Below are 25,793 nucleotides of genomic sequence, written 5' to 3'. Positions count from 1 at the left end.
TAGAGGGTGGTCCAAGCAGTAAGACCGCTTGGATCACCGCCTCTACGATTGGGCCCAGAACATGCTCAGCAGAGCAGCTGGTATACATGAGCCTCTCATAACCCATTCTGTCCAGTCTTCCAACAGAGAGAGCTCCTTCAGATACAGACACCATCAAGGATTTGTAACAGCTGGAGACGGGGGGCCTTGTGTTGTGTTCTACATGATTCCAATGGCTTGAGCTGACTGGGCTTTATCCATAATTGGACTGGTTTGAAATACCTAAAATTAGATTCAGAGATATCTGTTGCAAGTAACAAAAGGTTCCCATAAAACATATTGAAATTTCTATGCTGCCTAAGGAACATCTGTAATAACTGAAATTAGAACACAGCTGTCACAGTGATGTTCTGGTCATAACCACTGTCTTCAACTTAAGTGAGGGCATTTGCCATGGTATACAACTGGAGTTGTCGACAGTGAGCTGGGCTATAGGTCAGTGGATGCTCGGATACTTTGAACAGCTGGTCCATTACTTGTGGCAGACAAGGACCAGGCTCAACCTGTGGTTGACAGAGGAGGTCAAGGGCAGTGTTAAATTAAACACCGGAGTATACAGACTGGTTGGGGGTGCAAGGACCAGGAAGGTTTTAGGTCCAGCAGCAAAAGACCTAAATGCTGATAAACGAGAACATTGATTGAGACTAAACTTGTGTAATATCAAAATTAACAGTCTGTTTCCATGGAAGAAGGTGGCCAAAGGAGTTGTGGGACAGAGAACATGGCTTGTGACTTAATAACAGGAAACAAATAAATAATAGGTGTATATACAGTGCCTTCAATGTTTGTGACAAAGACCTATCATTTACTTATTTGCCTCTGTACTCCACAATTTGAGATTTGTAATAGAAAAAACACATGTGGTTAAAGTGCACATTGTCAGATTTTATTAAAGGGTATTTTTTACACATTTTAGTTTCACCATGTAAAAATTACAGCAGTGTTTATACATAGTTCCCCATTTCAGGGCACCATAATGTTTGGGACACATGGCTTCATGGGTGTTTGTAATTGCTCAGGTGTGTTTAATTGCCTCCTTCGTGCAGGTAGAAGAGAGCTCGCAGCACCTAGTCTTTCCTCCAGTCTTTCCATCGCTTTTGGAAACTTTTATTGCTGTTTATCAACATGAGGTCCAAAGTTGTGCCTATGAAAGTCAAAGAAGCCATTATGAGACTGAGAAACAAGAATAGAGACTTCAGCCAAACTTAAGGCTTACCAGGGGTGGAAGATTACAACCTTCACGTGGTCCGCCCTGTTTCGACGAATGCAATCAACCTGGCATGCACAATCAAATAAGATCAAATAGAACAAGTTGCCCTACAACTTTAGGCTGTGCAAGCAAGAAGAAGAAGAAAAAGGCTTACCAAAATCAACTGCTTGGAATCTCCACAGCTGATGGCAGAAGAATTCTCTCTATAATAAAGAAAAATCCCCAAACACCTGTCTGACAGATCAGAAACACTCTTAAGGAGTCAGGCGTGGATTTGTCAATGACCACTGTCCACAGAAGACTTTGTGAACAAAAATGGAGGCTACACTACAAGATGCAAACCACTGGTTAGCCGCAAAAATAGGATTTCTGAAGTGTATAGACGCATCCTATCTCAAGTTCAAAAAATGCCTCAAAACTCATTGGGCAGCGGTCCATTCCACAACAAGACAATGATCCCAAACATACTGCTAAAGCAACAAAGCAAAGAGGGTGATGAGTGTGGAATTCTCTGCCTCGGAGGGCGGTGGAGGCAGGTTCTCTGGATGCTTTCAAGAGAGCTAGATAGGGCTCTTAAAAATAGCAGGGTCAGGGGATATGGGGAGAAGGCAGGAATGGGGTACTGATTGGGGATGATCAGCCATGATCACATTGAATGGCGGTGCTGGCTCGAAGGGGCGAATGGCCTACTCCTGCACCTATTGTGTTTTTCAAAGCTAAAAAATTATTGAGTGGCCAAGTCAATCACCTGATTTGAACCCAATTGAGCATGCCTTTTATATGCTGAAGGGAAAACTGAAGGGGACTAGCCCCCAAAACTAGTATAAGCTAAAGATGGCTGCAATACAGGCCTGGCAGAGCATCACCAGAGAAGACACTCAGCAACTGGTGATGTCCATGAATCGTAGACTTCAAGCAGTCATTGCATGCAAAGGATATGCATCAAAATATGAAACATGACTACTACTTTCATTTACATGACATTGCTGTGTCGCAAACATTATGGTGCCCTGAAATCGGGGGACTATGTATAAACAATGCTGTCATTTCTATACGCTGAAGTTTAGAAGGATGAGGGGATATCTTATAGAAACATATAAAGTAACATATAAAAATTATATAAAGGACTAGACAAGCTAGATGTAGGAAAAATGTTCCCAATGTTGGACGAGTCCAGAACCAGGGGAGGTCATTTAAGACTGAGGTGAGAAAAAACTTTTTCACCCAGAGAGTTGTGAATTTATGGAATTCCCTGCCACAGAGGGCAGTGGAGGCCAAGTCACTGGATGGATTTAAGAGAGAGTTGGATAGAGCTCTTGGGGCTAGTGGAATCAAGGGATATGGGGAGAAGGCAGGCACGGGTTATTGATAGGGGACAATCAGCCATGATCACAATGAATGGCGGTGCTGGCTCAAAGGACCGAATGGCCTCCTCCTGCACCTATTTTCTATGTTTCGATGAAACCAAAATGTATAAAAATGGCCTTTATTAAAATCTGACAATGTTCACATAAACTACATGTGATTTTTTTCTATTACAAATCTCAATGGCAAGTACAGAGGCAAATAAATAAATGATGGGTCTTTCTCCCAAACCTTAATAGAGGGCCCTGTATATATATATATATATACTTTTTTTTTTGCATTAGCCTTTACTGTGGAGAATGCTGTAAAAATCCCTAAGATAACAGAACTTCGGCCTACAATGTCTGTGCCAAACAATGACCCCAGGACATTTATTGTCAGTGGTGTAAGATTTAGAGGGGATTTGAGACAGAATTGTTTTTTTACCCCATGAGATGATTGAAACCTGGAACTCAGAGCGAGTAGTGATGGCAGATACTCGCATGTACAGGGCTATGGGCTGCTTTGGATAATGGGCTTGATATGAATGGGTACTTGTTGGCCTGCGTGGATATGGTGGGCTGAAGGGCCTGTTTCCGTGCTGCGTGACTCTATGAATGTACTTCATCCACTTCCATCATTAGGACATGGTTCACCGTCTCCTTCCTCAGCTTGAGTGATTGTTGCACTGAAAGAAAGCACACAATGTGACTGGCACATCACAGACACATATCTCATATCTCTGCTTTACGCATCAACTCTGATCACAAAGTATGTTATGTCAACATAGGAAGTGAAGGAGGGCATTCATCCCCATGAACCTGTCTCCCACCACAGCCCTGCCATTTACAGCCAATCCATGACCATTTGTGTTCCCCACATCCCTCTCATGGGGAAATAATTAATCAGCACAGCTGTACTTGGTCAACAAAAATCCCTCACTGTCACATTTAAAACTAAGAATTGTTCTCATTTCTATTATAATTTTTGGACAAGAGTGAAATCCCTCTCACCCTGTGTACAGGAGTCTTTGCTGAGTTTATTTTTTAGAGATACGCCGCAGAAACAGGCCCTTTAGCCCACCGAGTCCACACCGACCAGCGATCACCCCGCACATTAACACTATCCTACACATTTATATCAGCCAATTAATCTACAAACCTGTACATCTTTGGAGTCTGGGAGGAACATGAGAAAACCCACGCAGGTCTCGGGGAGAACGTACAAACTCTGTCTGGACAGCACCCGTAGTCGGAATCGAACCTGGGTCTCAGGCGCTGTAAGGCAGCAACTCTAACGCTGTGCTGCCTACTTCTCTCCTGAGAGGGCAGACCGCCTCCAGTTTGTTATCTCTGCCCCGTACCCAACCCCCACCAACAGCAATGAGTGCGCTCTGTCCATCTCATCAGTTACCCCAAATATTAGTTAAATCACCTAATGTAACTTCCAGTTTGCCTCTCATTTCATCATTTGTTTGTAACCCAGCTCTTGTCTCCACACACGAGCGTGTGGATGTTCAGCAGGGTCCTGTTTATGGTCAGGAGCAGGAACTAGGGCTAACTTATGTATGAAGAAACTGCAGATGCTGGTTTTCATTTGGGCAGCCCTTGCTTTCCCTCTCTCTCTCTCTCTTTCTCTATCCCTCCCCCTTCCCAGTTCTCCGACTACATTTGCTTTGTTGTTAACTTCTCCCAGCCAACAATGATCTATTCTACTGGAAGATTTCCAGGTCGGTGAAGGCGGCGTCCTGGTGAGTGTTGCATCAACGTCTGAAGAAGGGTTTCGGCCCGAAACGTTGCCTATTTCCTTCGCTCCATAGATGCTGCTGCACCCGCTGAATTTGTCCTGTTTTCACACCTGACACTTCCTTATCTATGTATCTCCTTCCCTCCTGGCCTCAGTCTGAAGAAGGGTCTCGACCCGAGACATAACCCATTGCTTCTCTCCAGAGATGCTGCCTGTCCCGCTGAGTTACTAACCCATTGCTTCTCTCCAGAGATGCTGCCTGTCCCGCTGAGTTACTCCAGCTTTTTGTGTCTACCCAGGGTCCAGCTCAGTGATTTGCACTGGAACCTACATGAACTCACTCAGATAAATCAGTTATGGTATCAAAGGCTCTTCCCCAGAGTTTGATTCCCGACTAAATAAAAGCAAAGTATTGCAAAATAGTGACATAAAAATAGAGAATGCAGGAATCAGTCAGCAAGTCAGGTTACTGACTTTTCAGGTCAGAGTATTTCCACAAGACTCTGCTGAAGAACGTTTCTCGTCATGAATCGGTCTGGGCCGAGACCTGGACCCACCTTTGGTAGCACTGGATGGCTGCGCGGGTGGTCAGTAGCTGAGCCTTAAGGTGGTTACGTTCATGCAGCACTTCACTCAGTTCCTGCAAGGTGAACCGCGGGCAGTTCGGATCCTTCAGGTTCATGATGAACTTGTCCGCTCCAATATTTTGCTGCTTTCAGAGATTAAAGTGATTAACCTGGTGAATGCGCTGTGTGGATACCCATTGCTGAGACAGACCCATGTCCCACTGCAGTGTAACAGCAACCTTTACAATGCAATCAATATTAGAAAACAATGCACAGCAGTGGGATTGGGCACTGATCTAGTACATGCTCAATGGGCTCAATGGCCTCTTTTTTAGCTTTATACAGCATTGAAACAGGCCTTTCAGCCCAATGAGTCGGTGTTGACTACCATGCTTTTCTATACTAATCCCACATGCCTGCATTCATTCCATATCCCGCTGTGCCTCACTCTTTCAAGTACCTGTCCAGACGCCTCTTAAATGATGTTAGTGTTCCTGTCTCCACCACTTCCTCTGGCAGCTCATTCCAGAAAGCAACTACTCTGTGTGGAAAGTGTATCTGTCAGTACCCCATTAAAATCTCTTCCCTCCCGCCAGAAGTGGCGGCGCTGCCCTGGCAGCAGCGGCTCGCCTGCAGTCCGTTTGTTTTTACTTTTTTGTGTTGTTTTTTTCGTTTTGTCTAGTTAAGTTTTTGGTTTTTAGGTTGTGTTTATGTGGGGGGGGGGGGGGGGGGTGAAACGGGGCTTGCTGTCTCTCCCTTCGGGGGAATGCAACTTTTTTGTCGTATCCCCCTTCTCTGCCTCCGTCTGCGCTGAGGCCTAATGGCGGAGCTGGCGACCTCGAGACTGTGGAGGCAGAGCCAGTCAGGACTTGCCCAGCTCGGGGCTGGAACGGCGCTAGCGTCGGGGCGGCACAGCTCGAGGGTAACAGCGCTCCCGTGGGGGCGGCCTGGCGCGGCGCTGAGACGCTCCCGTGAGGGCGGCCCAGCTCGAGGGAGGAACGGCATTCACGTGAGGGCGATCCGGCTCGGGGCTGGAACAGTGCTCTGGTGGCTGGGACGGCGTTCTGGCGGCGGTGACCCGAGTCCGGGGTTCAGCTGCGGGCCAGCGGCTGCGTCCGCTGGACTGGAGGGCGGCAGCTTCAGTATTACCGGGCCGGCCCGTTTGCGGGGTTCAGTGAGCCGCGGGACTGTTTGAACCATCGCCCGATGGGGTATCGCCTCAGCGCAGAGGGAGAAGATTATTGTTGTTTATTATTGTATTATTGTATGTATGACTGCAGGCACGAAGTTTCGTTCAGACCGTAAGGTCTGAATGATAATAAAGGAAATTCTAATTCTAATTCTCCATAAATCTATGCTGTCCAGTTCTAGACACTGCTGCCAAGGGGTATAGACACTGGTTAAAGACCCTCTCTGTGCTTCTCATACACCTATATACGTAGGCGTCCTTCACAACATTGGCAACAGTCCCAGCCCGTCCAATCTCTCCTTAGAATTCAAGCCGTCCCATCCCTGCAACATCCCGAGAATGTTTGATCCACCCTCTCTAACTCAATCACACCCTTCCTGTAATGTGGTGGCCAGAACTGCACCCAATACTCCAAGCGCAGCCAATACTCCAAACGCAGCTTTGTTGTGTGATTGGAAGATGTACAGGCTTGTGTTGGGATCCCAACAATCTCTCAGGGAAGCGAGCTGTGGTTTACAAATCAGTTGCTGTCTGTCTGATGCCTGGGATTCAGAGACTGAACCAAGTCTAGCCGGCAGAATTGTGGCCAGGTGGTTGTAAATATTTGGAGTCAGTGAAGCCTTCACTGGCTGGAACAGGTTTAATCCTGACTACAGGTGCTGTTGGTACGGAGTTACTATGTTCTCCCTGTGACCATGTGCGTTTTCTCCAGGTGCTCTGGTTTCCTCCCGCATTCCAAAGACATGTAGGCTTGTACGTTAATTGGCTTCTGTAAATTTCTGTAAAAGTGTGTAGAACCTGTCTACGGGTGCTCACTGGTCAGCATGGATTTGGGAGGCCAAGGGGCCCGTTTCCACACTGTGTCTCTAGTAAACTAATCTGTCCACAATATGATCTACAACACCAATGTCCACAGTATCCACTGTCTCATGTCTACTGTACAATGTTCACATTACCAATGGCAGCAACATCTTCTGTCTAATGTCTCCTGTACAATGTCTGCTGTCTCCGACATCAATGGGCAGTCTACACTGTCTACACCATCACCTACAAAATCTTCTGTCTAATATCCTAAACAATACGATAGAACTTTATTTATTCCAGGAGGGAAATTGATCTGCCAACAGTCATAAAACACAAGAAACATGAAATTAAAGTGATGAGTGGAAAGTCCAGGATTGTGGAGGGGGTGGGAAAGTCACTCTGCCCCACGACAGAAGGGGGAGGAGTTGTGCAGTTTGATAGCCACAGGGAACAAGTTTCCAATACAAATTGGCAGTCTACACCATCACCTACAAATCCTTCTGTCTAATATCTCTTGTACAAGGTCTCCAAAACTAAGGGACAGTCGACATCATCACCTACAATATCTCCACCACTAAGGGTCAGTCTACACTGTCTGAGAGCAGTGGGCAGCCCCAGGTGGTCAGTTGTTGTGGCTGACATCTCTCCCTACCTCCTGCACAGGGTCAGTGGCTTTACTCCGCAGTTCTCCGATAAGTGTTTCTGCTTCTGCCTTCAGTCCATCCCGCTCCAGTCTCAGCTCCTCCAGGCTGACGGAACTTTGGCTCACCAGAGTCTCAAGCATTTTTAACACTCTGACGATCTGGAACTGCAAGTCAAAAACTGCCGTAGAACTTTGCGAGCTGTTCACTTCCCTGAACTGACAACCGAGCTGGTGGGAGATGTCGTAGACATCTTCGACTGCGAGCTCCAGGGGATCCTTATTGAAGGGCGGCCCTGCACCCTGCATCCTCTCTGGCAGTTTCCAATCTCAGGGTGACGATCAGACCGCAACCCCCTCGCTACAGTGCGAGGTGCAGCAGCGGTTTGGAGCAACCTTCTCTCAACCTCAGGAGAGTTCTGGGAATTTACAGGAGTTCATTCTATTTCTCTCTTCCCGTCCTTATTCCTTCACTGCCTGTGGTGGGGGAGCCTGCTTGTTGTTTGTGGTTGCTCGGCGACGGCAGGAGAGGGAAGGTGTTGGTTGTGGACAAGCCGGTTGTCAGAGCAACCCTGCAAACATCAAACACCTCCATCTCTGCGCTTGGCTCCATCCCAGTCAGTGGCGAGTGCAATACACAGTGCGATCCCACAGACAGTGCCAGTGCTATCCCAGACAGTGCTCCTGCAATGTGCCTGAGGGTCAGACATTGGGCAGTGCATTGACTGAGCCACTCATGTATCTCCCACAAACACAATTCATTGCCTGTCATTGGGGAACCACGTTCACTGGAGCCATGTCTCCATGGTTACAGTTTCCACTCGACAGGTCGAGGCAGACACTCACTCCTCCTGCAGTGTGAAGTCACTCCACACTTAGAGTAACACTATGGGAGGAAACCTACATGGTCACAGCGGTCACATACAAACTCCACACAGACAGCACCCGAGGTGTGGATCAAACCTGGGTCTCTGGCACTGAAAGGTAGCGGCTCTACCTGCTGCGCCACCGTGCCGCACTGTAAACTTGATGCAATGTCAACACTTCACAAGAACTATGCCAAACAGTAGGTGTGAGAGAGAGAGGGAGAGAGAAAGATCTCACGCTAGAGACACAACAATATCTAGTCTATCAGTGGATGTGTGGGCTCAGATCCAGGAGATTCAGGACAGTAACAGCACTTGGTCAGTGACTTATGTATTTTTAATGAATAACTGATTAAACACTGAAGTGGTTTGACTATATTAGTAGAAAAGCAAAAAATGGTAAATCGTGGGAATCTGAAATGAAACCCAAGGTGAGATGCCCAGCAGGTCAGGCAGCATCAGCGGAGAGAGAAACACACGGTTCACACTAGGGCCACAAGGGCTGAGACTATGCCACAGTCACAATCCCAGCAGTGTCTGCCTGCGGCTGCTGACTGACCCAGCGGCAGGTTGAACACAGACCTTTCATCACCAGCTCCACCTGTACAAAGCCTGAACAGACACGGAGAAAGCCAGGCTCACTCTTCACAGCAAAGGTAACACAGCCTCCTCACACACGCTGACACCTTCTCTACAGTCACTCTCTGCTGGAACACACTCAATGTGAAGCAATGGAAAGGGATTCACTGGAGAACACTCTCTCTTCTGGAGAATGTTTCACTGACTTCCTTCAGCAGAGGTTTTGTACGTCAGGGTTTTGAAGACTCAGCCAATGAACTGTGTGGGGGAAAATAGGGAGTATTTTAATGAAATTGTTCCTTTGAGCTGTTTTACCTCCAGCTTGGTTGGACATAGATGTTGCAATGCCCCTGCTGTCCACTTCATCCGTACTCTGCTTCTCTGAACCAGAGGCATGGTGTCACTGACAACCAGCCTTCCAGCGGTTACTTTACAAACCGCTCCAAACAAACTGCGCGCAGCTGAAGGAACGGCGGGCGGCAGCTGACTTTCCACAGCTCGTGGTTTACACGGGGCTGTGAGGGACATCAGACACAAGACTGACTGGCTCGACTACCAAGATCAGAGTTCCTTCTTAAACACTTTGCCTACTCCACTGCGAAATCTCCTCAAGCTATGCCTACTTTGAAGAAGTTCTCCTCCTCCCTCCGGGGACAGTTTCACAACCTCCTCTCTAACTGCTCCCCCCCTTCTTCTCCCCGCACCCCCCCCCCCTCCATCAGTCTGAAGAAGGGTCTCGGCCCGAAACGTTGCCTATTTCCATCACTCCATAGATGCTGCTGCACCCGCTGAGTTTCTCCAGCACTTTTGTCTACCTCAGATCATCAGAAGTCAGGTCGAGGTTTGGCAGGTGACAGCAGCTGACTGCTGGAAACCAAGAAAAATACGGAGTGAAAATCTGTTTCTTCTCATCGTCTGGATGTTCCAATTCCAAACTGTCAAAGTGCAACGTGAGAAAGACGGTTTAACTCCTCCAAGCACGTGGTTAGTAGAGGCAAAAGCTGCATAACTCAGAGGGAGAAGTCCTTTGGGTTTGGATATAATACTGCAAGTTACAAATCTATTGTTACTACTCCAATACAATGATCTCCACACATTGATTAACCTTTCCCGAACATGGTTAGTGATTACATGACAACAGTTCTCCAACAGACTGTCCACTCCAACCAGCGTTACTTGGGCTTGGTTAGATTTGTGAATGTCAATATTTAAATGTTCTCTGGATTGAGAGCAGGTGGTTGTTGGCCTTGCTAGCCCAGCAATGGGTTATAGATGTGGCAGAGCCTCTTGTCCTTGCTCTGTGACAACCCCATCCTGGTCTGAATCTGCCCAAGTCCCAGCCGATCCTGTTATCCGCAGGCGGCTCTCCGCTCGCTTGTCTCGTGAAAATAAATTAAACCTGCGCAAAACAAATAAACAGCTTGCGTTACCCCACCTGTAAATCACTCGTTTCAAACACCACCACGGACAGGAAACAAGGAAAGGCCGTGTGGGACCTCGTTAATAGCATGCACCCACAATCCATCACCACAATGCAAGGCAATTCAGCCCTGACCTCTGTGCCAGCCCTTTGAAATAATTCTTCAATTAAATCCTTGCTGGCATGGTCACTGGTGCAAATGCCCAAACTAACCCAATGTCAGGACTGACTCCATCTCACCATGCACGGCTCATCATAAACATTGTCAACAAGGACAAGCAACGTTAACGAAACGAGTCCTCCTCAATCTGAACCACACCTTGATCTCCACACACTGGTAATCACGTCCTCCTAGAATCATCAGCTTGCAGCCAGTAAAACAACAATCACACAGGATTTCCACAACAAGGTGAGAAGGGGCATGAAATGAATGCATGAAAAGAGGTTTGTAGAGATGATGGGAAATAAAGCTTTAAGGATGTCTGACGAGCGAATGCAGGAGCTTGGAGACGCGAGAAGTCACTATCCAGGGCGGTGGGAGGGCAGCAGACTGAGCGCAGCGTGGTCCCACTCAGTGGGCTGGACATCAGAGCTTCCCCAGTGACAACAGCAGCAAGGACAGGGTGGGGAGCACGGCCACTGTGGCCAAGGTGACTGTGACCAAGGTGAGAGGGGAGGGGAGGGGAGGGGAGGGGGAGGGGAGGGAGGGGAGGGGAGGGGAGGGGGAGTGGGGAGGGGAGGGGAGGGGAGGGGAGAGGAGAGTAGAGGGGAGGAGATGAGGGGGGAGGAGAGAGGAGAAGAGAGGGGATGAGAGGAGAGGAGAGGAGAGGAGAGGAGAGGGGAGGGAGAGGGAGGGGGGAGGAGGGGAGGGGGGAGGGACCATCATTTCTCACTCCATCCCCAGCATCTGATCAAACGTACTCAGAGGCACGGGCTGAGAACACTACCGGAAGCTCTCAACATTAACATCTAGCCTATTCCAGATTAGCTTTGTTTTAAACAAACAAGTTTACCAACTTCTTCAATCGGACAAATGAAAAGTAAGCGTCACAACATGGATAGCAGAGGTCAGGGATTGAAGCACAGGAGAAGAGGTGAATGAATTAACAAAGCATAGACCAAGGGAAACTACAAACCGCAGCAAACATGTAATTGTGGACAAGCATGCATTATATGAATGAGCGGGTGCATCAACCTCCCACCAGCCGGGCACAGTGGGGGCAGCAAATATCAGTCCATGCAAAAGATCAAAGCGGGCAAGATAATAAAATGATCGTACAAGGGAAACAAGTCTTCTGATAGGCTGCAAAGTGGGATCATCTGCAATCACTCCAGCTGCTACCATGGGCATGATGGCAGTGAATATCCTGGGCAGAGAGTGACAGACATACACAGTGAGTAGCAGGAAACACGGGCCCATTCCAATACAGCGCAGCTAAAGATGCGACAACAGATGGCGCCCCACAGTTCCGGACAGCAGCATCAGGTGCAGGCAGGGGTCCATGCAGCTGGCTGGGGAGCAGTGGAGAGCTCCACATAGAGACACCTGAGTGACTTACTGCACTGAAGAGAGCGTATGGCTTGAGTGAAACGATGGAAAGCAGTTTGGGGAAAAGGACAAACGATTCGGCAGCGAAACCAGGCAGGAACCCTGATGGGCAGAGGGAGTGTCTGCAACTCCTGAACGCATGAAATGCTCCACAACACTGAGAGGAACCATGCAAGGCTGCAGTGCTGCTTGCAACCCTGCAGGAAATCCAGTGGTGCATGCAATACTGCAGGAAACACAGCAAGATGGTATTAGCATGCAAGGCTGCGGGAACAGTGGCAAATAGCATGCGACATCTGTATGGGAACATGAGGTCACCATTGAGCTCCCCCACATTGAGGGTCAGTTACATCATCACTTCACGGATGACACAATCTCGCTCCCCAAACCTCCCCCAGGGTGGGGTGTGTGTGACCCTGGGCGATGGCTGGATCTAACTCCGGCCGATGTGACCGTGTGCCAGTTAGACCAGTGGTGCACAGTGTGCAGTGTTGTATGGTCACCTCTGCCTTTTCCTGCTGCCCCTGCTCCCCACCGCCAACCAGCCCAAACCCCCCCCGTCCCCCTGGTTGGTTCAGTGGGGGGGGGGGGGGGGGGGGGGGGGGGGCTGTCCCCTGCCCAGCGCCAGACAAGATGATGGCCGCAGCCGTTGGCCCCCGTTCCCCCCCTTCCCCTCCAGCCCACTGCCCCTCCCCCTCGGTCTCTGGGTCCCCTTCCCCCAGCCCCCCCCGGTCAGCACAAACCACCCCCACCCCCCTCCCGCGGATACTCACAGCCGGCGGATGCCGGAGTCGGGCTGCGTTGCTGGGCGGGGCTGCACGGGTGGGTGGGGCGGGGGGGTCCATGCAGCCGGTGCTGTCCTCCTGTTCCTCACTGCAACCACACAACACCAGGAGTCAGGTCCGTGTCCACGGCAGGGGCGGTCCCCAGTGGAGGTCTCTCTACAAGGGAGTCCTCCACCTTTACATCGGGGACTGGGGTGCAGAGTGCTGCACAGGGGCTGTGGTGTGTAATAAATGTGAATCGGTTCACAGGCTCGCCGGCCGCCTGTAACCTCCGCGGCCAAGAGGAGGCCATTCCACATGTAAATGGACAGTGTGAGGCTGCAGCTCATGTACCAATATCTGAAGGAGCTACTCCTCAACTTTTGGTTCCATTTTAGTCCCACAATTTTGGTATGAGGCCATAAGGCAGGGGGTGGGGAGGGAGGGTGGGATCTCCCTGTCGGTCTACTCCTGGGCCTGGCCAAGATGGCCATTCGTGGGTGGTTGATGGTCGACTGCCTACCCCTCTTCTGGGCCTACGTCCGTGCTCGCGTGTTTTTGGAGAATGAACACGCGGTGTCCATGGGGACTCTGGAGGCCATCTGTGAGTGCTGGTCACCGCGGGGGGGGGGGGGGGGGGGGGGTGTCGAGAGCATTGTGGATAAACATGCACCTATTATAATGACTGCCTGATGTAACGGGACTGTTGACAGTCTTTGTACTTTGTGATACACTGTAAACTGCAATTACTGAATAACATCCTTGTTGAGAAGGAAAAAAAACAACGGGAGTCAGTGGACGTGGGGGGGAGGGGTGCACGGGGGGGCAGACCACTGACCGGAGAGGCTGCACTGACCTCCAGCAAGGTCTGCAAGAGTGAAAGTAATTCTGTTCACAGTTCAGTACAAGAATCACTTTACATCAGCACTGAGATGCATCTCAGGTACAGTACACGTGTGGAGCAGTACAGAGACAGCTTAGAGCCACCACCCTCCTGGGGAACTGTGGTGGATGAGGGTCTGCAGGGGGGGAGGGTCAGCTCCCTGCTGGGGTTTCTGACCTGTAATAGTATGCCATCTCCTCCTGCGGCGTGGAGGGTGGGTTTGAGGTGTGTGTGGGGGACGGGGGGGTCCGTGGGGTGGGGGGGTCACTGATCTGCAGTAGTGTGCCATCTCCTCCTGCAGCGGGGGGGGGGGGGGGGGGAGGGGGAGGTGGTTTTGAAGGGGGGGGGGGTGAGAGACCCGTGGGGGTGGGATCCGTGGGGTGGGTGGGGGTGAGGGTGAGGGTGGGGGTGGGGGTTGGGGTGGGGGTGGGGGTGGGGGTAGGGGTGAGGGTGGGGTGAGGGTGGGGGTGAGGGGGGGGGTGGGGGTGGGTGAGATTCGGGGGGGGGGTGGGGGGTGGGGGCGGGGGGTTAGGGTGAGGGGGAGGGGGGGGGGTTAGGGGGTGAGGGTAGGGGGTAGGGGGAGGGGGGGTGGGGGGGGGGGGTGGGTTGGGTGGGGGTGGGGGGTGGGGGGTGGGGGTGAGGGTGGGGGTGAGGGTGGGGGTGGGTGAGATTCGTGGGGGTGGGGGTGAGGGTGGGGTGGCGGTGAGGGTGGGGGTGGGTGAGATTCGTGGGGGGCATGGGGGTGAGGGCGGGGGTGGGGGTGGGGTGAGATTCGTGGGGGATGGGGGTGAGGGTGAGGGGGGGGGTTAGGGTGAGGGGGGGGGTGGGGGTGGGTGAGATTCGTGGGCATGGGGGTGTGGGCGGGGGGTGCGAGGGGGCGCTGACCTGCGGTAGTATGCCATCTCCTCCTGCAGCATGAACACTTTGGCCTTCAGCTCGTTGCGCTCGTGCAGGACGTCACGCAGCTCCTGCAGCGTGAAGCGCGGCCGGTTGGCTTCGCTGCCATCCGTCGGGGACTCCTCCCCCCAGGGGCACCTCCTCCTCCCCCACCGTCTCCCCCTCCATCTGTGGAAGACACAAGCCTGGTTACCCTGTGGTGGGGGGGGGGGGGGGGGGGGAAGGAACAGGGCAGGGCACCTCCTGCAGCCAGACCCCACCGGCCCTCCTATTATTTACTCAGCCTCCCCCCCCCCCCCCCCGCACAGAGCTGGTCCCTCTCCACCACCCTTCCTGCTACGTCTCCCCTCCCAGTTGTTCCCCCCACCCACAGCCTGACCCCACCCCCCCCCCCCCCCAAGACCCCACCCACCCCCTCTTCCCCTCACTCCTCCTCTCTCCCCCACACGCACCGGTGGTCCCTGGTGGGCGCCGTTCTCCAGGTGCTGGCCCTGGGCCCTCTGCCGTAGTTTGCCCATCTGCTGCTCCCTGGTCTGTAGCCTGGTCTCCAGCTCCACCTTCTGCTCGATCAGCCCCTTGCCCTGCGCATCCATCACCGTCACCTTGTGCCGCAGCTCGTGGTTGATTCGCATCAGCCGGTTCTGCTGCAGCTGCAACTGCAGCCCCGCAGGGGATGGGGAGGGGAAGTGGTGAAACACCAGCCTCGCTACTCAGCAACGCCTGCCTTTAACCCACCCACCCTACTCCCAAAAGCCCCACCTCCCCCTTCTCCCCACCCCCCCCACCCCACACCCCACCCCACCCCCCTCACCACCCTCCCTCAGCAGCCTCTCCATGACACACGAGGCCTCCTTCCTCAACAACATCTCAGCAGGGTACCACCATCCCTTCCTCTCAACCCCCCCCCCCCCCCCCCCCCCCCCCGATACCTTGTCAGCACCTCCCCAGCTCCCAAAACCCTTCCCCACCGCTCTCCATGACACCCACCCCCTGCCCCTCTACCATCTCTCCCCACCCCATACCCCTCTCCCATCCGTCTCCACCCCCTGCCCCTCTCCCACTTCTCTCTACCCCGCCCCCTCTCTTTCCACCCCTGCAGCCACTCACAGCCTCCACGTCATCATTCTTCAGTGTCAGCTCCCGGTCCTTGGCTCGGATCTCGTCCCGCTGTTTGTCCACGACCTCCTTCAGCTTCTTCATCACCAGGCGCTCTCTCTCTGACATTCCGGCTAGAAGACAGAGGGACATTAGTGGGGCCACGCTCGCTGCCTCTCCCCTCACAATGGGGCTGTGGTGGGGGAGCCTGGGCTCATCCCTTGTTCCTCCCCTTCCACAACTGGCCAGAGGCAAGTTGGACAGAAAGTTCACTCCAGACCCCATGTACGGATGGGAGTTTCTCTCATCTCATGTTCCTCCCCCTGCCTGGTCCCCACCTCCACTGCAATCCTATCATTATTTCCATAATTAAAACTAACACAAATATGGTGACTTGTCCCAAAGTGCTTCTTCACAAACACTTCAGTCAGCTGCTCTGTCTTATTTCCCAGAGGAGGTCCAGTGTTGCCCTCTCTAGTTGGGCCACCTGCACATCGACTGAGAAATTTGTCCTGAACACAACACATTCCAAACAAGAACAAGTTCAAGAGACTCTTCACCGATGGCTGTTTCCAGACTGGACCAGAGTGATCACTGGACAACAGTCCAGTCTGTGGAGAGTGACCACTAGACCACAGCCACTGTATCCCCACTGGGGGAAGATGTGTATCGCAAGGTGTACACGGCACTTGGGAGGTTACTCCGCACAGCCCAGTCACCGGCGGAAAGCCGTTACTTTACCTTCCTGCCTGAGGATTTCTTCCTCGGTGAGATGCGTGTCTTTGTGGGACAAGTTCGTCATCAGCTGCTTGTTATCCTCCTGAAGCTGGGCGATCTGTGACAGCAGGTCCTGGGCCTCACCTCTCCACACATCCTCCACCAGCACCAGCTCCTGAAGAGACACAGACGTCAGCAGTCAGGCCACTCAACACACCCCCTACACACACGGGCTCCCAGACACAGACACCCACAGCCCCCCTACACACACACACAGACACCCCGACTCAGACCGCCCGCCGCCCCCCCCTCCACAGACTGCTGGACATTGGGGGGCAGAGTCTGGTGGGGGCACCCTTCATACCCTTTCATTGCAAAAGGATTTGAGTATAGGAGCAGGGAGATTCTACTGCAGTTGTACAGGGTCTTGGTGAGACCACACCTGGAGTATTGCGTACAGTTTTGGTCTCCAAATCTGAGGAAGGACATTATTGCCATAGAGGGAGTGCAGAGACGGTTCACCAGACTGATTCCTGGGATGTCAGGACTGTCTTATGAAGAAAGACTGGATAGACTTGGTTTATACTCTCTAGAATTTAAAATATTGAGAGGGGATCTTATAGAAACTTACAAAATTCTTAAGGGGTTGGACAGGCTAGATGCAGGAAGATTGTTCCCGATGTTAGGGAAGTCCAGGACAAGGGGTCACAGCTTAAGGATAAAGGGGAAATCCTTTAAAACCGAGATGAGAAGAACTTTTTTCACACAGAGAGTGGTGAATCTCTGGAATTCTCTGCCACAGAGGGTAGTTGAGGCCAGTTCATTGGCTATATTTAAGAGGGAGTTAGATGTGGCCCTTGTGGCTAAGGGGATCAGGGGGTATGGAGAGAAGGCAGGTACGGGATACTGGAGAGAAGGCAGGTACGGGATACTGAGTTGGATGATCAGCCATGATCATATCGAATGGCGGTGCAGGCTCGAAGGGCCGAATGGCCTACTCCTGCACCTAATTTCTATGTTTGTATGTTTCTATACAAGTGGAGTGATATCACCGCAGGAGGCCACATGACTGGCAAGGGTGTTTTGCATAACCTTAACGCAAGGTAGCCCCGGCATTCCCTCTCTCTCTATCCCTCCCCCACCCAAGTCACACCAGCTTCGCGTTTTCACCCAACAAACAGCTAACAATGGCCCGTTTCCTTTATTAACGTTACTTTTTTGCATATATTTAATTCATTGTTCTTTATCTCTCTACATCATCTATATCTCTTGTTTAACTTATCCCTAACCAGCCTGAAGAAGAGTCTCGACCCAAAACGTCACCCATTCCTTCTCTCCAGAGATGCTGCCTGTCCCGCTGAGTTACTCCAGCTTCTTGTGTCTATCTTCGTGTTTTGTGTAAAGATACATTTGAACACTACTGAGTAAGACACTATTGAAAATATAGAGAATGTGTGAAGAGCTTATGCACAGTTTTTGTTTTTTTAATATTTTTTCTGAATCAAGTTTATTTTTGGAAACATATAAAAAGTTTCCCAAGCACCGAGCGTTCATGACAGACAGGCCGATCCTGGATTCCAGCCAGTTATCCAGTCACACACTCCAGAAACATTGACTCCTGCAGGAATGTTAGTTCCACGAGTATCGGCTGCTTTGTCGGGCCTGAGTGACATGTTGGAATTTGATTTTACTCAGGTCCACTAGCTGAGAGTTGCCGAGTGTTTACCCCGTGAGTGACCATGTCAGGAACTTTTCTCCCCACACGGGTTATTTTGGGAGGCAGCATGAAGCAAGAGCTGCTGCCAAGAGCCAGCGTCATCCCATAATCACAGCCCATTGTGAAAATGGCAGCAGCCACGTCACTCCACCCACAACCCAGCACCCTCTGTCCAAGCTCCAGAGGGCTAGTCTCTCATCCGGTGTGGGGATCACACACCTTCCCCTCCCCCCCCCCTCCCCACGAGGGGCACAGGACGCAGGACCCTTACCCTCCTGGTGGCCGGGGTCCTCAACACTAATCCAGATTCCCCCCCCCCCCCCCCCCCCCCCCCCCCCACCTTCCCCCACGAGACACTCAGAAGCACAGAGAATACATCAAAGGCGTGACCCACAGCTGACCTGGCCAACACTGGGACACGGATACAGGGCCTCCCATGGTACACTGCCCTGACTGAGATAACTCACACACAATTCGTCCAGACATTTTTAAAGCATTTGTCAGGTTAGCAATATTAATAAAATGTTTCAAGGTATTCATTCATTGGCTGGGTACAGTATACATTTGATCAGTTCAGGGTGATTTTCAAAGGAAAGAAAGTGCATGCAGAGTGATACAATAAAAACATATAAACATAGAAAATAGGTGCAGGAGGAGGCCATTCGGGCCCTTCGAGCCAGCACCGCCATTCATGGCTGATCGTTCCCTATCAATAACCCGTGCCTGCCTTCTCCGCATATCCCTTGACTCCACTAGCCCCTAGAGCTCTATCTAACTCTCTCTTAAATCCATCCAGTGACTTGGCCTCCACTGCTCTCTGTGACAGGGAATTCCATAAATTCACAACTTTCTGGGTGAAAACGTTTTTTCTCACCTCAGTCTTTAATGACCTCCCCTTTATTCTAAGACTGTGGCCTGTGGTTCTGGACTCGCCCAACATTGGGAACATTTTTCCTGCATCTAGCTTGTCCAGGCCTTTTATAAGTTTCTATAAGAACCCCCTCATCGTTCTAAACTCCAGTCAATACAAGCCTAGTCTTTTCAATCTTTCCTCATATGACAGTCCCGCCATCCCAGGGATCAATCTCGTGAACCTACGCTACTCTGCCTCAATCACAAGGATGTCCTTCCTCAAATTAGGAGACCAAAACTGTACATAATACTCCAGATGTGGTCTCACCAGAGCCCTATACGACTGCAGAAGAACCTCTTTACTCCTATACTGAAATCCTCTTGTTATAAAGGCCAACATTCCATTAGCTTTCTTCACTGCCTGCTGTACCTTTAAGCCGACTTTCAGTGACCGGTGTACAAGGACGCCCAGGTCTCGCTGCACCTCCCCCCTTACCTAACCTAACCCCATTGAGATAATAATCTGCCCCCTTATTTTTGCCTCCAAAGTGGATAACCTCACATTTATCTATATTATACTGCATCTGCCGCGCATCTGCTCATTCACTCAATCTGTCCAGGTCACCCTGCAACCTCCTAACATCCTCTTCACAGTTCACACTGCGACCCAGCTCTGTGTCATCCGCAAACTTGCTAGTGTTGCTCCTAATTCCCTCTTCCAAATCATTAATATATATGGCAAACAGTTGCGGCCCCAACACCGAGCCTTGCGGCACTCCACTCGCCACTGCCTGCCATTCTGAAAAGGATCCGTTCACTCCTACTCTTTGTTTCCGGTCTACCAACCAATTTTCTATCCACGTCAACACCCTACCCCCAATACCATGTGCTCTAATTTTAGTCACCAGTCTCCCATGCGGGACCTTATCAAAGGCTTTCTGAAAGTCTAGATACACTACATCCACTGGCACCCCTTCATCCATTTTACTTGTCACAGCCTCAAAAAATTCCAGAAGATTAGTCAAGCATAATTTCCCTTTCATAAATCCATATTGACTTGGACTAATCCTTTTACTGCTATCCAAATGCCCCATTATTACCTCTTTTATAATTGACTCCAGCATCTTTCCCACCACCGAAGTCAGGCTAACTGGTCTGTAATTCCCCGTTTTCTCTCTCGCTCCTTTCTCGAAAAATGGGATAACATTAGCTATCCTCCAATCCCCAGGAACCGATCCTGAAACTATTGAACATTGGAAAATGATCACCAATGCGTCCACTATTTCTAGAGCCACCTCTCTGAGGACCCTGGGATGCAGCCCATGAGGCCCAGGGGATTTATCATCCTTCAGTCCCATTAGCCTACCCAATACTATTTCTCGCCTAATGAAAATTTCTTTCAGTTCCTCTACCCCCTTAGATCCTCTGTCCTCCAGTACATCTGGGAGATTGTTTGTGTCTTCCTTAGTGAAGACAGATCCGAAGTACCTATTCAACTCTTCTGCCATTTCCTTGTTGTCCATAATAATTTCACACGCGTCTGCCTTCAAGGGACCCACATTTGACTTTGGTACTCTGTTTTCCTTAACATATCTAAATAAGCTTTACTATCCTTCTTTATATTCCTGTCCAGCTTCTCTTCGTATTTCATCTTTTTGGCCCGTATTGCCCGTTATGTTTCCTTCTGTTGTCCTATGAAAGTTTCCTGATCCTCTGGCTTCTGGCTACTCTTTGCTGTGTTATACATCTTTTCTTTTAGTTTTATTCCATCCCTAACTTCTCTTGTCAGCCACGGTTGCCTCCTACTCCCCTTAGAATCTTTCTTCCTTTATGGAATGAAATGATCCTGCTTCTTACGGATTATGCCCAGAAATTCCAGCCATTGCTGTTCCACCGTCATTCCTGTTAGGATCCCTTTCCAGTCTACCTTGGCCAGCTCCCCTCTCATGCCTTCATAGACCCCTTTGTTCAACTGCATCAATGACACTTCCGATTTATCCTTCTCCTTCTCAAATTGCAGATTAAATAGGTGTTACTGTGGCGAATGGAGTGGCTTGGGGAATATGTAAAAATTTTACCATTCGCCCATCGTGTTTTCGAGGAGATGTGAAACACACACGAACATCACATAAATACACACACATCCAAAATCAGAGTTTTATAAGTATAGAGATATAAAATCCTTACGGGATTGGACAGGCTAGATGCAGGAAAAATGTTCCCGATTTGGGCGAGTCCAGAACCAGGGGTCAAGGTTTAAGAATAAGGGGTAGGCCATTTAGGACTGAGATGAGGAAAAACTTTTTCACCCAGAGAGCTGTGAATCTGTGAAATTCCCCGCCACAGAAGGCAGTGGAGGCCAATTTACTGGATGTATTCAAGAGTGTTAGATTTAGCTCTTAGGGCTAACGGAATCAGGGATATGGGGAAAAAGCAGGAACGGGGTACTGATTTTGGATGATCAGCCATGATCATAGTGAATGATGGTGCTGGCTTGAAGGGCTGAATGGCCTACTCCTGCACCTAATTTTGTATGTTTCTAAGATTCATTCGTGAAGCAAATAAATGGATGCGTCGTGATGGTGGAAAACTTCAGGTTCCTCAGCATCAATATTACCAACAAATTGTCCTGGACCGACTGTACTAACAACAGGGAGTTATATACAGACACAAAATGCTGAAGTAACTCAGCGGGTCAAGCAGCATCTCTGGAGAGAAGGAATGGTTAACGTTTCGGGTCAAGACCCTTCTTCACACCTGAAACGTCACCCATTCTTTCTCTCCAGAGATGCTGTATGTTCCACTGAGTTACTCCAGCATTTTGTGTCTATCTTCAGTTTAAAACAGCATCTGCAGTTACTTCCAACACACCAGGTGTTAGAGTGTACATTGCACAGACAGAGGATGCAGCCAGGCTCTGTCCCAGACAACATCAACACACACCACGACACTCCAACCCAATCCTCCAGGGCGGAAAGTTTAGAATCAAGGACATTGTCAAACAGTCCGAGACAAGTGAAACTTGTCAATCCAATTCAGCATTAATCTCCAATCAAACGACAACACCAAGAACACCGGTCTCCCGGTGAGAATGAACGACCACAAGTCGACACGGGATGGAGGAGTGGGGAGAATCAGCGGCACAGTGTGGGGACAGATGCCCAGGCACAATGCCTCTCAACCCCAGGCATGCAGGCCAGTGGCTCACTTCAAAGATGCCACTCCTGCCGTGGCCAATCAGTGCTTTAGAAAGAAGCAACTGCAGGTGCTGGGTTTTTTTAAAAAAAGGCACAAAGTGCTGGAGTAACTCAGGTCAGGCAGCATCTCTAGAGTAAGTTGAGGGGGCAGTGGAGAATTTGATGTTCACACTGCAAGATGTAAACTACCAAAGCAGAACAACACCTCACCTCAGAAACTTCTCCAGAATTGCTGCCTGACCCGATGACTTATTCCAGCACTGACCAACCATTTCTTTGCTCAAGATTTAGTTCCCTTAACACAATTGTCCCAATATGATGAACACCTTGGGAAATACGTTCCTCTGACGTGAATAAGATTACAGACGAGGTTAGAATGTAGAGATCCCAGCCACAATAACGTCAAGGTAGATACATCCAATGTTTTAGAGTAATTAGACAGCTGCTCAAGGAAGGAGGGGGCATGGAAGGGTGGAAGGAGGGGGAGAGAATTGACTGGGTGTTTTTGGTGTGGAGAGGGCCAAGCAGCGAGATAGAGAGATGCAGCATCACAGACAGTATCAGCACATCCTTTTGATCCTTGCTGTCTTCAAGCCTCCAAGATGGAGAGTTCAGAATCAAGAACATTTTCAATATTTGGGTTTAGGTACCCAAAGGAGATGTTGTTCAGTCATCTTGGGGAGGGGTGGGAGGGGCTGGGGTTGGTCAGTGGTGACTCCTTAGGGGGGTGGGGATGGCACAAAGCAATGCTGAGCGGAAGTTGGCCATGACCATAGTGGCATATGCCGGAATGTTCTCTACAGGTCCGGACTGGCTCATTTGCTGAAACGCAGCAAGTGGAATTAAACATTGTGTAATCATCAGGGAATATCCCCACCCTACACCTAGCTCAGGAATCTTCCCATGCTCAGGTCATCACACAGAACATAGAAAATACGTGCATTCGGCCCTTCGAGCCTGCACCACCATTCAATATGATCATGGCTGATCATCCAACTCAGTATCCTGTACCTGCCTTGTCACCATACCCCCTGATCCCTTTAGCCACAAGGGCCACATCTAACTCCCTCTTAAATATAGCCAATGAACTGGCCTCAACTACCATCTGTGGCAGAGAATTCCACAGACTCACCACTCTCTGTGAGAAAAATGCTTTCCTCATCTCGGTCCTAAAACATTTCCCCTATATCCTTAAACTGTGACCCCTTGTTCTGGACTTCCCCAACATCAGGAACAATCTTCCTGCATCTAGCCTGTCCAACCCCTTAAGAATTTTGTAAGTTTCTATAAGATCCCCCCCCCCCCAATCTTCTAAAACCCAGCAGGTGGACCCAGATCATTCAGCTCGTCAGCAGCCGGCTCAATCCCAAAGGACCACAAAACACTCCCTGTCCCCCCCCCCCCCCATCCACACACACAAACCCACTCCATGACCCCTGCACCTAAACCTTTCCGTGAACCTTCCCTCTAAACACAAACCACTCCGTGACCTCTGGACCTAAACACAAACCACTCTGTGACAAGTACATGTAAATACAGGGTCACTCAGCACAGTCTGCCCGGAAAACCCCTCCTCCTGTCACTAAATACGATCACCGAAGATCTTGCTTCAGATTTCCATTAAGTTTATAACCATGTTCCACCATTTTTCCTGCGGCTGTGACTGCAAGCCCAACATCATTCTATGTCAATAAAGTCCTTCTTGGAAGTTTCAAAATGTGTGAAAGGAACACAAGATTTACATTTTTTTTTAAAATTGCAGCAGTCCTACCCACTTTCCCCACAACACCCCAGTGTGGAGACTGCATGCTGGTGCCTGGAGGGATCTACTGTCACGCTTCAATCTTCATCCTCTGTGCACCCAATTCTTATTGACTGGTCCACCACCACTGACAGCTAGAAACAGTGGCTGCAGAGCATTCATCTGATCCACTGGTAACGAGGGCACAGCTCCCTGTACCAGCTTTCCAGATCTTATTAGTAGTACAGGTGGAGACCTAGTTTATGGGGAGTTAGATTAGACTGGGCGAGGTATTAATGGTGGACTGATTATATTGGGCGAAGCAGTAAAAAAAATGCAGGAGAGTGGGAAGAGTAAGATTACTTGGCATATTGTCCAAATCTCAGGCAACGTTTACAATAGTTTGATCGACTTCCATCGGTTACCAAACCAAAGTTTTGTCAAGACTGCCCTGTCGCTGTCCCCAGCGCATACACCCCCTTCCGACCCTCTGTGCCCCCCACCCCCGGTTCTCTCCCACTGCCCCCCCCCTCCACCCCCATGCTCTCTCCCCCACCCCCGGACCTGCTGGTGTTTGCGCTCCTTCTCGATGCGTTCGCCCCTCTCCAACCGCAGACGGCCGAGCTCCAGGCGCAGCTCCCCCAGCTCGGGGTTGTTGTGGTCGCGGCCCACCAGCCCCTCCAGCATCTCCAGCACCCGCACCACCTTGGGCAGCAGCTTGGCGATGGCGTCGCAGCCGAACGTGTCGATGATGCGCTCGAACTCCTGGCCCACCAGCGCCGCGATGTCGTAAACATCCGTGACAGAAAGGTCGGCCGGAGCCTTGTCCAGGGCCGAGCCCGCAGCCTCCATCATGGCCGCACTGCCCCCTCCCCCTCCTCACTATCTCCCACCTCACTCCCACTCCCCCCTCTCTCCCCACCTCAGTCCCACTCCCCCACCTCACTCCCTCCCCCCCTTCACTCCCTCTCCCCCTTCACTCCCTCCCCCCCTTCACTCCCTCTCCCCCTTCACTCCCTCTGCCACCTCACTCCTCCTCTCCCTCTCCCACTCCCTCTCCCATTCTCCCCCCACTACCCCCTCCCCGCGTCTGCAGCCCAGCCTCTCTCTCTTTGTGTTTTCTTTCCAGAACTTTCCTGTCTTGAAACTTGTTTTGCTTCTTCCTCCGGCCTCGGTCACGTCTCCCCTTCCCACTCACTGTGCGCCCTCCCGCCCCGGCCTGTCTGTTGCCCCCTCCCCCTCCAGCGGCCGCCACTCCCCGGGACACTGTCTGCTGCCGCCCTCCCGCTCACTCGCTCCCTCCCCTCAGCCACCGTCCGTATACAATCTGTGGTCCGTATAATTTTGCCCGACAGCGCCCCAACCGCCCGGGAGCCGCCACACACCCTCTCCCCACCGCGTCCGCTCCGAGCGCCAAGTCACCGCGGATGGGGGCGCATGCGCCGTACCCGGGTGGGGGCGCAGGGTCCCAGTGCCCGCCTTCACTCCAACTCCTCAGACTGAACTTGATTTTTTTTTCGATCACGATCTATTCCTTCTCTCCAGAGATGCTGCCTGTCCCGCTGAGTTACTCCAGCATTTTATGTCTAACTTCTAAATGTAGAATAGATCATTGTTAGTCGAGGGGGAGTTGACAACGAGGCACACAAAGATAAACTTTAATCACGACAGTGAAACTGGTCGGAGAATTAGGGTGGGGGAGGGATGGAGAGAGGGAAAAATTAGGGTTAAGGGCATGTCCCACTTGGCCGTCATTTGCGCGTAAATTACGCGACATCATTTACGCGTCACGACGCACGACATAGGCAGTGACGCGCGGCGTCGCGGGATCTTGTGATGTACAAAATCTGCGTGACGCGCAAATGACGGCCAAGTGGGCTACTCTAGGATCTTTGGTCAGGCCCTTGACTTGTCCCACCTTGACGCGGGCGACCAGGGGCGCGCAGGCGCAGTGCGGGCGACCAGGGGCGCGCAGGCG

General features: G+C 51.0%; 2 protein-coding genes across 3 annotated transcripts; both read right to left on the bottom strand.

Moving 5' to 3' along the window:
- Positions 1–651: 651 nt before the first annotated feature.
- On the bottom strand, positions 652–8,611 carry rilpl2 (Rab interacting lysosomal protein-like 2). 2 transcript variants are annotated; one of them, XM_055655490.1, is made up of 3 exons: positions 7,551–8,611; positions 4,897–5,048; positions 652–3,281 (listed from the first exon to the last, which is right to left on the bottom strand). In XM_055655490.1, exons 1-3 carry the CDS (start codon positions 7,845–7,847, stop codon positions 3,218–3,220), a joined length of 513 nt encoding a protein of 170 aa, XP_055511465.1. In that variant the 5' UTR covers positions 7,848–8,611; the 3' UTR covers positions 652–3,217. The 2 variants fall into 2 exon arrangements, with proteins under 2 accessions (XP_055511465.1, XP_055511463.1); XM_055655488.1 differs by having other exon boundaries at positions 652–1,183.
- A 112-nt stretch (positions 8,612–8,723) lies between these two features.
- rilpl1 (Rab interacting lysosomal protein-like 1) lies at positions 8,724–24,744 on the bottom strand. The gene is given in 9 exon segments (XM_055655482.1): positions 8,724–10,382; positions 12,726–12,790; positions 12,792–12,825; positions 14,485–14,624; positions 14,626–14,664; positions 14,949–15,152; positions 15,604–15,725; positions 16,333–16,483; positions 24,380–24,744. Coding segments are annotated over 9 exon segments (1,179 nt in total). The 5' UTR covers positions 24,671–24,744; the 3' UTR covers positions 8,724–10,249.
- Between the last annotated feature and the right edge of the window lie 1,049 nt (positions 24,745–25,793).

The sequence above is a fragment of the Leucoraja erinacea genome, chromosome 25 (genome assembly GCF_028641065.1).
Source record: "Leucoraja erinacea ecotype New England chromosome 25, Leri_hhj_1, whole genome shotgun sequence".
NCBI classification, from domain to species: Eukaryota; Metazoa; Chordata; class Chondrichthyes; order Rajiformes; family Rajidae; genus Leucoraja; species Leucoraja erinaceus.
The sequence above is the reverse complement of the archived record's forward strand: the minus strand, read 5'-3'. Positions and strand labels throughout refer to the sequence as shown.